This window comes from Nothobranchius furzeri, chromosome 3, assembly GCF_043380555.1.
Source record: "Nothobranchius furzeri strain GRZ-AD chromosome 3, NfurGRZ-RIMD1, whole genome shotgun sequence".
NCBI lineage: Eukaryota > Metazoa > Chordata > Actinopteri > Cyprinodontiformes > Nothobranchiidae > Nothobranchius > Nothobranchius furzeri.
Window position 1 is genome coordinate 44,008,756 of NC_091743.1, and position 16,323 is coordinate 44,025,078.

Sequence of the window (16,323 nt, forward strand, 5' to 3'; positions counted from 1 at the left end):
TGGGAAAAAATGGACGGTAATATCTCCTTAAATGTCCTGTATTAATTTACACAAAAACATGTTTTTGTCTAAATGCCGTATGAGCGGCAGGCTGGTATCATCGGCTCTAAAAGGCCTTGATCAGAATTTACCGATCACATGTTTTTCACAGAAATCGGCCGATTTTGATCGCTGGCCGATAAATCGCATCCCTAATTATAATCAGGCGTCCGACATTTATTATTATTTACACATAAATAGTCGGATCAATTTAGACCAATTTGGTCTGTTCAGTAGCTTCTCTGATTTATTTAATCCTGGAAAGCATAAAGACAGAAATGAAGGGTCTTAAAAGGATTTGTGTCTTACTGAACTCATTGTTAGCACAGGCAGATGATTTTAACCCATAAAATTCCACCGCTTCGTTAAAGGAACAGAATTAATACCTGGCTCATCTAATAGAATAGTCATAATAAAGCCCATTAAAACACAATTAGAATCCAGCCCAGTTGCTGATTTAATCAGAGAATTAGCAGGATGCTTGCTGTGTAGTTGGTCTTTACTCTAATTGCTGTTGGAGCTGATTGTGGCCAGTCATCACAGCTCCACATACTTTAGTAAATAGTGAGGTGAAGCTGCTGGATGGATTAAATTCCTCAGCATTGATCTGTAAAATCATAAATCCTTTCATATTTCTTTGCTCGTCTCATATCAAGTCTGCTGGGCTAATTAAGCGTATCCGGGTCTTTGTAACGAAACAGCGGATGTCCCGGTTGTTGCTCGTGGACGTCTCTGTGTCATGTGCTGCGTATTTATTCATCATCTTTTCAGAAATGACGTGTTGTGACTTGGCCCTACTTTTTATTGTGAACGACACCAAAGAGATTGTATGTGCTGATTTCCTGAAGCCATTTTTCTATTTAATTATTGAGATCAGTTAAGTAGGCGACTTCCTCTAAGACACACCACCAGCTCAGCCAACCAGAGGAAAAAGTCTCCATCTGTCTTTGTTCAAGGCAACAATAAATGGCTCAAGACAACTCCAAGGGCTCAGCCCTGGACTTTCATCTTGTAAAATGTTATTTGAAATCTGTTAAAAGGGCTTTAGGTTTTTAAAAGGGGGAGCTCCGGTGTGTCTGTTTCAGCATGGAGAAATCGGCCTAAAGGGGAGAAAGTCACTTCAGACGGCAGGATTTGGAGTCTTATATCTTGATATTTGGAAATCTCGTCTGGGATTGAATAACAGCAACAAGGTTCTGCCACTGACATTGATGTTTTATCTCCACTAATAATGCGAGCCTGAAGAGGTAGTTTTCCATGTGCACTACTCAGAGTAACTTGGACCGTTGCAGCTTGGCCTGACCAAAGTTTCCACAGCCACAGCGTTTTCCCTTTACCTTCTCCCCTAATTTTTGTAACTTCTCTGTTGAGGTACCTGACAAGGCTGAGTTGGGCCGGCACCATTACTCTGACCACTGATTAGCAGTGGGGCGGAGTCAGTGGTTGCTCCGGAGTTTTTTGCCTTCTGCTTCACTGCCTGCAGCCGTTTCCTGTTTCAGAGTCTGACAAAAAGCCAAAAAACTGAGCAAAATGTCCAGCAACACCACCACTGTTTTTGTGGCGCATACAGGTTACCTTAAGCTTGGTTTATGCTTAACGCATTCACTTTCCGCTTGGTGATGCGGCTCGCGGATGGAACACGCTTCACAACTCGCAGCGTTTATGGTTTGTGCGGCTCGTCTCTGTGGTGAGCCAGTATTCTCCCAAACTGTAGGGGCAGCATGGAGCTCTACGGCATGCATCCAACACTACACCATAGTAGAAGTAGAAATTACTGTGTACAACATGGCTTTTCAGCATTTTTAACAGCGTCCTCGTCTTTTCCAACAGTGCGAGCTATTTCTCTCCAAGAATTATTAACAACATGTTGATCACGGTGATCTCTGAGAGCTGAATCATACAAATGTCTGTATTTACGAACCTCTGCCATACTAGTTCTTGCCGGTCCGCCATGTTTTTCCGTGTCCGACAGTCCGCGTGGTTAGAAAATTTCCTAGGTGCGCGTTGCGGAAAGTTTGGGCCGTGCGGAGACGCGGTGGAGGGGCATGGTTGTTAAAATGACGCAATTTCGCCGCACAAAGCCGTGCGTACCTCGCAGACGCGTCAAGCATAAACCAACCTTTACGCTGTTTACTGATCACCTCATGTTATTTTGTCATGCGTAAAAATGCCACGTTCTCAACTGCTGCAGGAAATCAACCACGCTGTTTTTAAATGTGCTATACAAATACAAATGTAATGGTATGGTATTCCCACAATTAGGAGAAAGTGACCCACTGCCTGCGGAGGTAGGTTCCAGGTCCGAGACTAGCTCCAGGAGGAGGAGAAAGCCCTGATGACACACTTAGTTTCCATCTTTGTGTTTGCAGGTTTCAGCTCAGAATCTGAAAACCTGCAGCTGGGACAGGAAAATGCACGAATGTAGCCAAAAACGGGTTTGGTGTACAGTGATTCCTCTTTATTGCTGTAGATGCGTTCCAGACCTGGCCGCGATGGGTGAAAATCCGCGAAGTAGGGACACCATATTTACAGTACAGTACTATATTGAATTATCGTATGATCACATTCTCTTTTTGTGGGTAAAACTCAAGAAAAATTTTTTTTTACTTGATTTGTTATAGTTTTATTACAAAAAGTGCATTTTATGATGAAATTGATGAAAAAAACTGGAATTTCTTGATATTTCGCATAGAAAAATACCGCGAATCGGTGAAAAATACCACGAATTGGCGAATTTCCCTTGAATAAGGCTCCAAAGAAAAAATCCGCGAAGTCGTGAATCCGCTATAAACGAACCGCAAAGTAGCGAGGGATCACTGTATTTTTCATGAGGAAATGACAATATCACATGGTAAAAAGCTCCAAAAAGTGGATTTTCCATTATCTGTCCTAGGGCTGGGCAATATGGCCTAAAATCAATATCACGATTTATTGAGGATTTCACCTCGATAACGATAAATGGACGATAACTGTAGGTATGCGTAGAAACAAAGTTGTCCACTAGATGGGGCTGTCGCGTGTATTACGTTGAGTTACATTTTTACATGACTCAAGGTGGTACAGCTTCTTAAAGGGACATGTATGTTGCCAGCCTACACACACATTTTCATTTTTTTTTATTATCAAATTTATTGTCATGGGGAAAATGACCGCGATAAGAGTCGGAAATTTCGATAACGATAAATTTTCTATACTTTGCCCTGCTCTAATCTGGCCTCTTTAACCACAAAGGGTTTCTGATGTATGACATGACTGAAAATACTTTCCGTGATTGTTTATGAACTTTTTTTAAATGTATTTGCAAATTGTAATGAATTTCAAAATCTGTGCATTTGTGTTTGAGGGTCTGCGTCTACTGTAAGTAAAGTCCAAACTTTCCGAGACAAACTGGAGGATGGCATTCCTTTCTCGATTAGACATGGCTTAACCCCTCCAAAGTCCTCAGCAAGAAATTAAAACAGTTTTTTGCAGAATTCAAAGTTTTTTGGGCAATAATGGCTATAAAGAAAATAACTATATAATAAGCACATTCATTTTCTTCTGCGTATGAAATGTGCTTTATAAATAAAGCAGCCTTGCCTATACTAATATTAACATAAAACATTTGCATGGGATAGTCTTTAAATTTTTCTTCAAATATCCACACATCCTTACAATGTTTTTGTTTAGTAGTTGTTGTTTTTTCCCATACGGTGCACGTCATTAAGATTTAGACGCTAAAATATGTCCCGCCAAATGGTTGACCTGGCACTTAAAGGGTTAACGGAGATTTATTGTGTAAATATTTGGATCAATGCAAGAATGGGAGCTTGCGTCCTATGTGGTAATCCTTAGAATGCTGTTCACAATGATGTACCATTCAAGTTAGAAACAGAAAATTAACGATAAAGACAAAAGTTTTTTACGTTTGTCTTTGTAAATGCAACATGAGTCAGTGAGACCTGGCTCGTGTGTAGATATCAGGTCACAGGAGGTTATGACATGTTGTTTGTTAAACCTCTGACTGAAGCCCCCTTCAGACAGGCCATGAAAAACGGAAATGTTCCGGACTCTGTGTCCGTAAGACCTTTGTGTCTGAATACAAACATCCGGATAACGTGTTCCGGAATTTAACCGGACGAAGCCCCTAGTAACAGGTCCGGACTTGTTACGGACAGGGTGGCTACTTCAGACTGGTGAGGTAGAGTTCCGGACAAAGGGGAGGGGGAGGAGGAGGGGACCGGGGGACGCTGTGCGCACCTAGATAGTCCGCTGCTGTAGCATGCGGCGAACCACGGCAGCTCGCCTCCTACGGTCTTCTTAACATAAGTCCGACCCACCCCCGCCGCCGCCGTCAGACATCTGGAACTTTTCCCTGCTGTGTGATCGCAGCCGAAAGGACAAGTTCCGGTACAAAAGTGGTGTGTCTGAAAACACAGTTCCGGTTAAAAACCGGATTGAATTGTCCGCAAATGTTCCAGAATGTCTATCTGAAAAGGGCTTAATAGGTGTAAAAGCTCAAAGAAAACAGAAAAGAAGTAAAAATGCGGTCTGAAAATAACAAAGGCCTGACAACAGAAGCATTGAGGGACGTTTAGCCCAGTCTCATCAGGTAAACACACGAGTTTTCTCTGATCAGGAGAACTTATCTGTGTTTTGGGCGACTTCAGGCACACTGAAGGATCACATCTCTTGCCAGCTTGTGAATGAAACCCTGTGGAGTTTTTCTGAGGGACTCTGGCACTTACATTACATTGATTCATACATCTGAGGATGAGTTTTATCTGACACGTTTTCAAGAGCACAAACTCTGAGGGAGTCACTCTCTATGAAACAAACACAGGCTGGATGAAAGACATGTAAGACTGTAATTTAGCCTCCCAGACTGACACAGAATCACTCTATCTTCCCTTTCTCACACAAAGAATTTGGCAGATGGAGTCTTTGTCTTTCCAGAAGTTTTCCAACCTTGAAAAAGCCGCCCCTCCACAGATTAATGAAGGCGAGCCACAACAGTGGTGTAGTAATGACCGGATTGTGTACAATATTAACCCTTCCCCCTCATGGACGGAGCCTTTGTGTTCACCACAAGCAGAGCTTCTCCCACCACAGAGCAAGGGAGGGGAGAGAAAACAAGCGCGCCTCTCCAACTCTAACTCAATAATGACTTCCCACGGGGGAAAGAGAATACAGGGCAGTGTTTGAAGTGGCTGTGCTACAGGAGGCTCCTCTGCCTCAGCCTCTCTACAGGAAGCTCTCACATGGGTTTTATAGAGCCTGGGATCTAAATGGGCTCCTTCCAGGGTGCTCACACTCATCGTCCTCATCTCAGAAGGTCACAGTAACGTCTCCATATTCTCTTTTTGTATAATTAGTCACTTCAGGGCTTTGGGATTTTAGCTGCGGTGACTTTCTTTATGTTCGTCTCCTGCTTAAACACCTTACATAGGTGCCAAAAAAATTCCAGATTACTTTTTTCCCCATTGATATTTTCTGAATCACAAGTTTTATTATTTGAAATTACAGTTAAAGTCCCTTTAGTCATGACACACTGGGTAAATTCATCTCAGCGTTCGACCCACCCCGTGGGCAGAGGTGAGCTGCAGCTGTGGTCACGCTCGGGAACTATAGGGAGCCTAAAGCCTGATTCATGCTTCTCCGTCAGCTCCACAAGGGACAGACACGCACGGATTGACGGAAGCGTTTTGCTCTCATACTTCTCCGTCTCCTGGAGAGTGTTGCAAAGCAATTCCCCGGCAGGACAACAGAGGGCGTAGCGCTGTTCTGTGGTATCCTGTCACGTATCCGGTCCAAGATAGTGTGTTTATATTGTGGTTTTTTTTTTTTTTTTTTTGTATTTAAGAGACTTTTTAACACAGACAAATTTGTCTCTCATCCTCCTCCACCTCTTCATGCGCTCGCCACCTCAAAACCCACGTTTCCTGTCATTTCTGTCCACAAATAAAACGATTGCGGCGCATCTTTTCACTCCTCCAGTCACGGGGTAATTAAACGTTCATGTTTTTAGTTTTTTTGCGAGGTATTCTTCAAGCTTCTCCGTGTCTGCCACTTGTTATCCTCGGCTCTCTTTATGTTTCTGAGGGCGCAATGGCGGCGCTGTAGACGACAGCGGTGTCCTGACCATTCACAAGCTTGCGTTGTGCGTCTCGACTGACGGATGTTTAGAAAAGAGAGCTCGACTCCGTCCGTCCTTGCGGAGCTCTTCGGCAGGCCCGCAAGGACGTTGCGTGTCTCCGCACTGACGCAGACGGAGAAGCATGAATCAGGCTTTAGTCTCCTCCTCCCCTTCCGGTCGGGTCATGGATCCCCGGAAAAACAAAAAAATGAGTGCAAGTCAACGGGGCTAAAAATGCTTTTTCTAATCCGCTTTGCCTTATGCCCTGGATTGCACATATGTTGTACTGCTATTTAAATGAAAACTAATGATGGGTGTTTCGACCATGCCTGCCACGCACTTTGAGATTTATCAGCTTGTAAAAGTTTCTAATTAGCATGACACCAGAAATCGCACTTCGCCACATAATCTCCTCTCCCCCAACGTAGCTGCTACTTACCAAATGGCCAGATTTATGGGGGTTCTTTCCTTTTGTGGGAAGTTTGCTGAACTTACTGCCCTTTTTCCTCAGTTTTCTTCATGTGTGGTTCAATGACATCACTTTCGTGAAACGCATTTGTAGCCCTGGACTTATTTTCACACAAAACCTAAAATAATGTTTCCCCCTGTTCAGAAATAAGTGCATTCTTGGTATCAAAATGTGTCTTTATAATTCACAGACATCATATGTGAAACCCATGGCACAAAACAAGCGGAATTAGAAAATAGCGTTTTTAGCCCCATTGACTCACATTCATTTTTTTGTTCTTCTGTGGACCCATGATCCGGAAGTAGATGGGCATGACTTAAGCCCCCTTCAGACAGGTCATGAAAAACGGAAATGTTCCGGACTCTGTCCGTAAGACCTTTGTGTCTGAATACAAACATCCGGATAACGTGTTCCAGAATTTATCCGGACGAAGCCCCTTGTAACAGGTCCGGACTTGTTACGGACATGGTGGCTGCTTCAGACTGGCGAGGTAGAGTTCCGGACAAGGGGGAGGGGACCGGGGGAAGCTGTGCGCACCTAGATAGCCCGCTCCTGTAGCATGCGGCGAACCATGGCATCTCGCCTCCTACGGTACCACCTAAGCCCTTTTCAGACAGACATTCTGGAACATTTGCGGACAATTCAATCCGGTTTTTAACCGGAACTGTGTTTTCAGACACACCACTTTTGTACCGGAACTTGTCCTTTCGGCTGCGTTCACACAGCAGGGAAAAGTTCCAGATGTCTGACGGCGGCGGGGGGTGGGGTGGGGGGGGAATCGGACTTATGTTAAGAAGAAGTAGAAGAAAATATCATTTCTATAGCGCCTCTCAAGATAAAAATCACGAGGCGCTTAAGCATAATTCTGCGCACACGAAGACGCATAAGAGACCTGGATAATGAAGCTCAATGGTTAAAGGAATCACTGAAGCGGTGTGAAGCGCTCCGTCGCGCGTCTAGGCGGTACCGTAGGAGGCGAGCTGCCGTGGTTCGCCGCATGCTACAGCAGCGGGCTATATAGGTGCGCACAGCGTCCCCCGGTCCCCTCCTCCTCCCCCTCCCTCTTGTCCGGAACTTTACCTCACCAGTCTGAAGCAGCCACCCTGTCCGTAACAAGTCCGGACCTGTTACTAGGGGCTTCGTCCGGATTAATTCCGGAACACGTTATCCGGATGTTTGTATTCAGACAGAAAGGTCTTACGGACAGATTCCGGAACATTTCCGTTTTTCATGGCCTGTCTGAAGGGGGTTTAGACGCGCGACGGAGCGCTTCACACCGCTTCAGTGATTCCTTTAACCATTGAGCTTCATCATCCAGGTCTTTTATGCGTCTTCGTGTGCGCAGAATTATGCTTAAGTGCCTCGTGATTTTTATCTTGAGAGGCGCTATAGAAATTATATTTTCTTCTTCTTAACATAAGTCTGATTCCCCCCCCCCCCCCCCCCCCCCCCCCCCCCGCCGTCAGACATCTGGAACTTTTCCCTGCTGTGTGAACGCACCCGAAAGGACAAGTTCCGGTACAAAAGTGGTGTGTCTGAAAACACAGTTTCGGTTAAAAACCGGATTGAATTGTCCACAAATGTTCCAGAATGTCTGTCTGAAAAGGGCTTTAGGCTCCCCATTTGGTGGTTTGGTGGTTTTACATTGCAGTGTCGTGTTAATTTTGGGGGGCCACGCTCAAACAATGCTTCAAATCAATGCAAGTTGCACAAGGCAGCCGTTTTAAACATGCATATGCATTGTTATTTATGCAAGTACATTTCAGGCCTATGGCTTTTTCACTTCAAACCAGTTCTTGGTTGGTGCCCTGTTTATAGAACCAACTTTAATGCGGTTCCAAGCATACCATGCTGGGCCAAAAATGCGACATTAGAAGATTTTCCGTCACTGACTGGCTGGGCAGTGGAGTCGGCCACACACCCCTGTACCTCCGCCATACTGTCAGGAGCCTTTTTTGGCTCTTCTTTTTAGAGTCTGGTGAAAAGCCACAGATGTAGCAGAAAGTTCAACATGGCTTCCTCCTCCTCTACGCCCTTCTACGACAAGCCTACCCACTTGAGCTGTTACTCAAGTCATAAATGAAAACTTCCTGAACTGTGTAGAGACTAGCCATGCTCCCAGTTGGTGCTAATTAACGAGCTTCTTCTTCCGCCTCTTGGCGGGTGCAGATGCTTTTTTCCTCCTCTCCTCCATATCTTATCCTCAAGGCCTTTGTCTGTCTCTGTGTGCTGGGTGCACAGCTGCTTCTGCATTTTTCTGGAAACTGGAAACTGAAATACATTTAAATGGATCTCGTCAGCTGGTCTCTCAATGCGATTGATAACATTTTTTCAACAAAGAACGGGAGAAGGGGCTCCCGGATGTCCTGCCGGTACAGACCCAGTTGGACACATCATGGACTCCTGGAAACAGCGGAACTTGGTCTGTCTTTCTCAGCTGTCTGTGGAGGACTCTGAAGACGTGTGGATATTCGTGGTGTTGGTGTCAGGTTTGCTGCTCATTGGCCTTGGAGGCTACCTGGCTTACCAGAAAATTAACGAGCTGTCGAGGAATATTGGCCTGATCCCGGAGCTCAGAGACGGTTTACACCGCGCTGTGAATTCAGACTCAAATAATTGTCGATGAATCATAAGCTTGGGACTTTGGCAGAGATTCATTCATCGGCACAAAAGATGGATGCCATCAAGGATAGAGTGGACGAATCAGCACGGATTGGGATAGTTTAATGTCCATCATTGGGATTCTGAGAGGTTGAGGACCAACAAACTGTAAGACAGAGAGGAAATTATCTCTGTCTGGCCCCAAAACAATTTCTAATCGCAATCTGGCGTCCTTGAGCCTGCAAGGCTCTAGCAAAAACTCCCCCCTCAGAAGAAATGTGGAATGTGCTGTCGCTATGGCAACTCAACTCTGTCTCCTTTCCCAGCCTGGGCGAGACTGCGGGAAGGCCGCTGAAACGTTCCAGGGTCACTGCAACCCTCCAACCCTCAATGCTCCTCCCCCTATTCACACTGAGGTGACATGCTTCTATCGTGGCTGCAGGAACTGAAGTAGGGATAGTCCCAACCCACCAGCCCACCTAGTGGACACATATGTTGTGTTGTCTGAAGTCTGCTGCATATATGTTTGAGGTGTTTTTTTGCAGAGCAAAGCTGCCCTCCCGGTGAATGGTAACTCTGAAGTGCCTTTTTTCCCTCCACCTGAACCAATCCTCATGTAACCCTCTTATCTCTATTAAGGTAGCGCGACTCAGGGTTGCGAATGACCACAGTCACCAATTCTTGTCATGTGTCTTGCCCATGTATGTCTGATCTCTGAATTGTGTGTACTGAAACTCTAATTTCCCTCTGGGATTAATAAAGTATCTTTGATTTGATTAGATTTAATAGAAAATGGTCAAAAGTCTCGTAAAAAGCATCAGTCTGACCAAACACAGACTTGTTGTACCTGGTTGTTCTATTTGTCCAATTAGCTTGTTTACAAAGCTCACAAACTGAAGAAAAATGATGACTTGACTTGTTTTTGTTATAAAACCAGTGACAGTTTTTTTTATGTTGATGTTTCTGTTCAGAACAGTGATGGTTAAAACCACTTACCAATTCTTACCTAAATATCTCAGGTCCTTAAGTGGCTTCCTTTCAAATTCTGTTCAAATGTGAGACATCTTTGTTGGTAAAGAAAAGAGGGATTTTGTCCCACCACCCCGTCCTCGTTTTTCTCTGTTCCTATGATACACAGCAAGAATCAGATCTGTTTACACAGTCCCTCCTTAGGTCTTAAACGAATGCACAGCCTCTACTTGCTGCTTGCACAAACACTATTCACCAGAACAGGGAGCTCATTAGGACTGCACAGTAATGAGGAGCCATTCTGCTGCTCAGCAGCGGGTTAATTGGGCCAAAGAGGGCAAGAGGAGCCGAGTGTGTGTGCATATGAATAACCCCTACACACACACACACCAGCACAGCTCTTGCACACTTTCTCTGACCCTGAATGGACACACTCTGAATGGCAGTGACCTACAGAGGTCGTCTCCTAATCACCATGGCAGTGGGGGCGGGACACACACCCTAAACCACTGTGAGGGGACAAATAGCAGCCACTTCAGGATTTGGCACCACAGCAGACTTTCCCAGCATTGAGAATGTGCAGACCCGGTCCTCCTCACAATCTGATGCCTTTACATAAACCGAGCTGTGTAGGAGGACATTCATCAGCAGCACAACACCTCCAGCACTTTTGTGTGGACAACTATAAAACTCAGGACAGGAAAGGAAAATTTGTAATGTACCGCCTAATGAGGGCTTTTTCCTAATCTCTGGGGACATTAAGCAGCAAAGCAGAAGCCTTCCGTCGCTCTAAACTAAAGTCCAGCCTGGCTGAACATTTCTGTGCTAAGAAGTCAGTTAGATCAGGGGTTCTCAGTGCAGATCCAGGAGGTTTGTGTCCTTTCTCCAGTACACTTCATTCAGTGGTTTAATTACCTGTTCAGCAACTCATCAGGCTCTGCAGAAGCCTGTTAATCACCTGCTGATTAAAATCACGTGTGTTAAAGCAGGGAAACAACCAAATCATGTTGGAGACTGGCCCTCCAGGACCAGCGTTGGGGACCCCTATTGTAGATGCTCATGATAATATCGTTACTGTTGGTGTTGCTCAACGCTACACATGTGTGCCGGTACACGGGTCGACTTTTCAAACTAGAACGACCTCAGGAGTTCAAAAGGTAGCAAAAGGTGATTTGTACGTGACAAACAAACACCACGCAGTAAAGGAGGACACTGCAGCAATGTTGAACATTCTGCTCAGTCTGGCTTTTTGTCAGACTCAGGCTGGGAATATGCTTGCTCTTCAACCTCCCGTTGACGCAGGCACCAGGTTTTGTCTTGTTCGCGTACTTGCTGCAGCGCTGCATGTAGTACTGAAGTGTTCCACTAGGAGGCACAGTAGACTACTCAGACTGGGGAGACCTGGGTTTGTAGGTACAACCAAAACAAACTTGGTGTCAGTCAAAAAGATCAGTTACTGGTTAATTTTGAGATCATGGCAGAAAAAAACACAGCAGTGATATCATAGATCGTATAAAAGACCACTGAACCAGAGACTGAGATGGTGAGTGAGTCTTGCTCGTTTTGTCAACGCCACCTACTGGTTACTCGTATATTGCAGCTTGCGAACGTGTTGCATTCATTTTGGGGAACGGACACAAACAATGCTTCAAATCGAAGACAAGTTAGGCGGGTCAGCCGTTTTGAAAATGCGTAAGCATAATTAAAAAGCAAGTATATTTCCGGCTTTAGAAGACCCATAAACAGCTACGGGCAGCGACACGGAACACTGGAGAAGTGCGGGAGAGCATGCATGACTCCACCTTCTAGCCAGCACGGATCATCTGGACAACATCAGACGTAATTCTAATAAAGGGGGAAAACTTAGTACCCGTTACTACTGGGAAAGGATTAACTGGGCTTTCCAGCCGATGCATAAGCGCACAGAGATAATTGATGTGTTTTCTCCTCGGCTTCAGCAAATCACCAGAAGATCCCAAAATCCCTGGCTAGTATCAGTGGCCTTACAGCAATCCTCATACTAAGCAAGCATGCAGCGACGGTGGAATGGAAAACTTTTAACAGGAAGAAACCTCCAGAGAATCCTGGCTCAGTATAAGCAGCCATCCTCCACGACTCACTGGGGATCGAGAAGACAGAGCAGATACACACAACCGAAACAGATGAACTAGTAGTAGTAGTAGTAGTAGTAGTACTTTCTGTGGTAAAGAAAAGCAAGTTATTATCAGGAGAGGGATAATGTTGAGAGGTTGGCCGCAGTGTGCCAGCCGATGGCCCCCTCCATGCGGCTATCGCAACTCAGCAGAACACCAGGCCTGGTGTAGCATCTCTGAAGAAAACCAGGAAATAACGCCTTTCATAGTTTGTCACCAGCTGTTGCAGTCAGATCCTGGGCTTGGCTTTACACTGATTTCATTCTTTATTTTTTTAAATAAACAAACTCTGGTGTTACATTGAAATAATCTATGAATGAGTTTGGCGAGGAGGAACTTGACTGAACATGACTTGGTAGAACGTGAACGCTCTCCCTACAACATCACCTGACATCACTCCCCTAAACCTCACGGCAAGCCTTCTCAGAAGAGTTAAAGCTGTTGGAGCTGCGGAGGGTGGACTAGCTCATCGTTAAAGTACAGCGCTCGACGTGTTCCTGCTCCTTCTGCTTCGTGATTGGTCGGTTTTTACTTCTCCCTCTGATACAAACCAGATCCTCTGGAACGGTTGGTGAAAATCATGCAACGAGACTTCCCAGAGATTAAAACGTGCCTCGGCGTGGTGTAGGGTGCCGAGTGTTGCCTCTGGTCTCCTTGTTTTTAATAGCAGCCTTAAACTGTTGCTTTAATCTCTCTGTTCGCAGAGGTAAATACTTGTGTGTGTGTGTGTGGGGGGGGGGGGGGGGGGGGTCTGAGGAGGAGGAGGGGTTTGTCTCTAATCCCTCACAGTGTCTTATCACTTCTTCCAGGGAGAGCAGCACTTAGAGGGAGAAAAGATCCCGAGCTCCTTGTATCAGCAGAGCTCATCTTCCTACATTATTAAACATCCATATTTCCATATTTCATTGAGCCCCCGTCGCCTCCACAAATCACCGTCTACTTAGCATTCATGTGAGAATGGGATTTGCTTAATGGGTATTAGATTTGTAGATGGTTATCCCGTGGCTATGTCTTTAGCACGCAGCTCCAGTGGATAAGTCAGACACTCGGGAGGGTTTGCAGTTTGACATCTCCTTTTGTCCCACAGCAGCGCTGACGGGGAAACGCATCCTCTCAATCTGTCCTCCTGTCTCACTTCTCATTCCAGGTCCAAGAAGGTGACGGCGCTCGTCTCCACCTTACAGAAAGCCTCGCTGCTGAAAAGGGACTTGAAGCTGGAGCTGGATGAGCTTGAGAATGCAGCGAGAATGGTGATGGAGGAGGAGCAGCAAGCCTCCAGCACTTGCAGTGACGGCAGCAGCGACTCATCCAGCGAGAGCGAGGAGTCTGTGGCTGAAGGACGCGGCTGCTCTCAACCCGAGGAGAAGGGAGGAGGAGGAGGAGGAGGAGAGATGTGTAGAGACAGCCCTCTACACCCCCAGCCCACCTCCTCTGCCTCTCCCATCCCCCAGACACGCTTACGCTCAGTCTCCTCAGCAGAAAGGCGGGAAGCGGAGCCAGCCGGCTGCAGACAGCTGATCCAGGAGTTGGAGGAGATGCGGGTCTCTGCAGACCCCGCAGCAGAGAGCTGGAGCTTACAGATGAGTGATGCTGCAGCAGAGGAAACATCTGGGACGTTGTTGGAGCCGAATCCTCGTAAAAACCCTCTGCTCATCGTTCAACCGCAGGAGGATCCTGAACCGGACTTGGGCTAGAACTGGGCATGGATAAACTTGTACGCCTCTTTTCTTTTTTAATGACCTCTAAACGTGATCATTTTAACCCGTGTTACAGTTTATTTCCCCTTTATGGTATGCTGTTCCCCTAATTAGTTGTTTGTTTTGGTTTAATGAGCATGGATTTGTCTCAGAGGAGGTGAAACTTTTACATCTGTCTTGATTTTTCCTGTTTTACACACAAGTTTAAGATTGTTGTGCATTATTGTTCCACTGCTGGAACAATCTTTAATGTTAATGAGCTGTCTTAGCTGCACCCTAAGTGTGTGGCAGAGCCGTCCTTTACCTAATAAATAGCAGGAAAGCACTAACCCTCTCCTCAAGCCCCAGCATTGATTGAAGTGGGAAAGCCCGCCTGCACTAAACGGGGCAGCGGAGCCCGTCGGTGTGATTGATTCATCCGGTGCAAACGGAGAAGCGCTGCCGACACAGCTCAATATCGTCGGCCGTGTCTAACAGGCGAGGGAAAACAAACAAGGGAAGCACATGTCGGGCAGATAGACGAGTGCTGCTAGCGAGGCGTTGGCACTGGGGTGCCTTCGTTTCACCGATAAGAGCACCCTGGGGTGGAGGCAGCAATGAGATAGGTGGGCAGAGACGACCTTAGTGGATCTCCCTTTGACTCAAGAGGGAAATAATAGTACACGTGTGAGATAAACAGGCAGAATTGGTGATTTTTTTTTGTGATCCTAATTGGATCCAACAGAGTGAGAGAGTGAGTGATGTTGCTCGGCCACGGTGTTGCCTCGGGGGCTTTCATGAGGAATGTCATCCAGCCTAAACGAAGCGGCTCCGGAGACGATGGCTCCGTGTTTCTGCAGTGTTGTGTTACAGAGATGGATGTTGTAGTTAAGCGCCTCCCAAGAAGAGCCTGCCTCGTGCAACGCCCCCCAGGGACCAGCGCCATCATCATCGCTGTGGCTGAAATGAGTTACGTTGTGAATGCGGGCTCATTTCAAACCCCTTTTGTTCCGAGGACATGAGTTCTGAGGCCTAGAGCCCCCGCGGGCCCGGGCTCGCTCTCCCTGCTGGGCTTTCACATTGATTAAGTGACACGAGCCTCCAATGTCGTTTTTCATCTGAAAGTGCCTCCTATATTCCTGCGTTAGCGCTGCTGTCTAGCGGTCCGACTCCATCTGGCCAGTTGTGTCGCTTCTTTTGCAGTTAATTCTCTTCTGGATCAGACGTTTATAAAGAGGCTAGGCTACGGTTTAATGAACATCGCTGATGATTATACAAGACAATATTTGACTTGAGTTTGATTAATCAACCCGTTACTGGTGTAGTGGGTCCCCCACCGACCCTAAGGGGTTGAGTACCTGGTCTCATGTCTGCAGGACTGATTTTGTTGTCGTAAACCAGTTAGTCCCAGCAGGTGTTAAACAGCAAAGGTGCAACCAGATTAAAGTCATGAGATTAAGAGTTAAAGCTGGACATGGTTTTAGTCAGAAACCAGTAGCAATCACTGGTTTTATGGCAGTAGATGAAGTTTACAGCGAAGGCCCGTAGTCCAGTTCACCCAGACTAACAACTTTATTGTTTTAACTCACATAATTGTGATGTTTATTTGTAAAAGTTGAGAACTAGAACAGTTGTGGTTGGTCACACTGTCCCTGAGAATCTGCTCGTGAGTCCCAATGTCCATCAATCAGTGCTTTAAAAGGGAAAACGTTCATGCTAATGTACCTCAGTCCCCCGATGGGCACGGGTCTAAGAGACTGAATTTGACTGATAAATGTTCAAAAACAGTACCTGAAAAGTAACACGATACTCTATAGAACAGTCCAGGTATCTGAGAAAAGCCCATGTTGCGTACCGGTGTTGTGCCATAAATCGACTCGCTGCCAAAAAATGATTTGAATAATGATTGAATAAATATAATATAATATTTAGGTAAATTTAACCCTTTACGGGTGACCAGGACACTGTAATCAACTTTTGGCAAGGGAAATGATCTTTTTTTGCCATTTTTGGGGTGTTTATGATGATACAGTAGACAGTATGAGTACAATAACATCAACAGATAATACATAAAACCCTTATTTGGTCAATTTTAGCCTCCATGAAAAACTGAGCGATTCAATCACGTTTTGGCAAGTAAAATGCCATTTTTGTTGTCTAAAATTAAATCATCAATAAAGAATTTAAAGATATTGTGAGGCGTTTCTTATAGGTAAACAGGAGGGTATGGTCACTATTTGGCAAGTGACAATCTTAATTTTATGTGCTGAAGTGCTTTTGTTACTTTTACATAGAGCAAAG

General features: G+C 45.6%; 1 protein-coding gene across 3 annotated transcripts in view; it reads left to right on the forward strand.

The window, feature by feature from the left end:
• Positions 1 to 14,256, forward strand: part of shq1 (SHQ1, H/ACA ribonucleoprotein assembly factor) — an 85,696-nt gene extending 71,440 nt beyond the window's left edge. For all 3 annotated transcript variants that reach the window (XM_070549846.1, XM_070549847.1, XM_070549848.1), the window contains exon 12: positions 13,494 to 14,256. In XM_070549846.1, coding sequence (XP_070405947.1) covers positions 13,494 to 14,040 — 547 coding nt within the window. In that variant the 3' untranslated portion in view covers positions 14,041 to 14,256. The remainder of the gene's footprint in view (positions 1 to 13,493) is intronic.
• Positions 14,257 to 16,323: the final 2,067 nt, after the last annotated feature.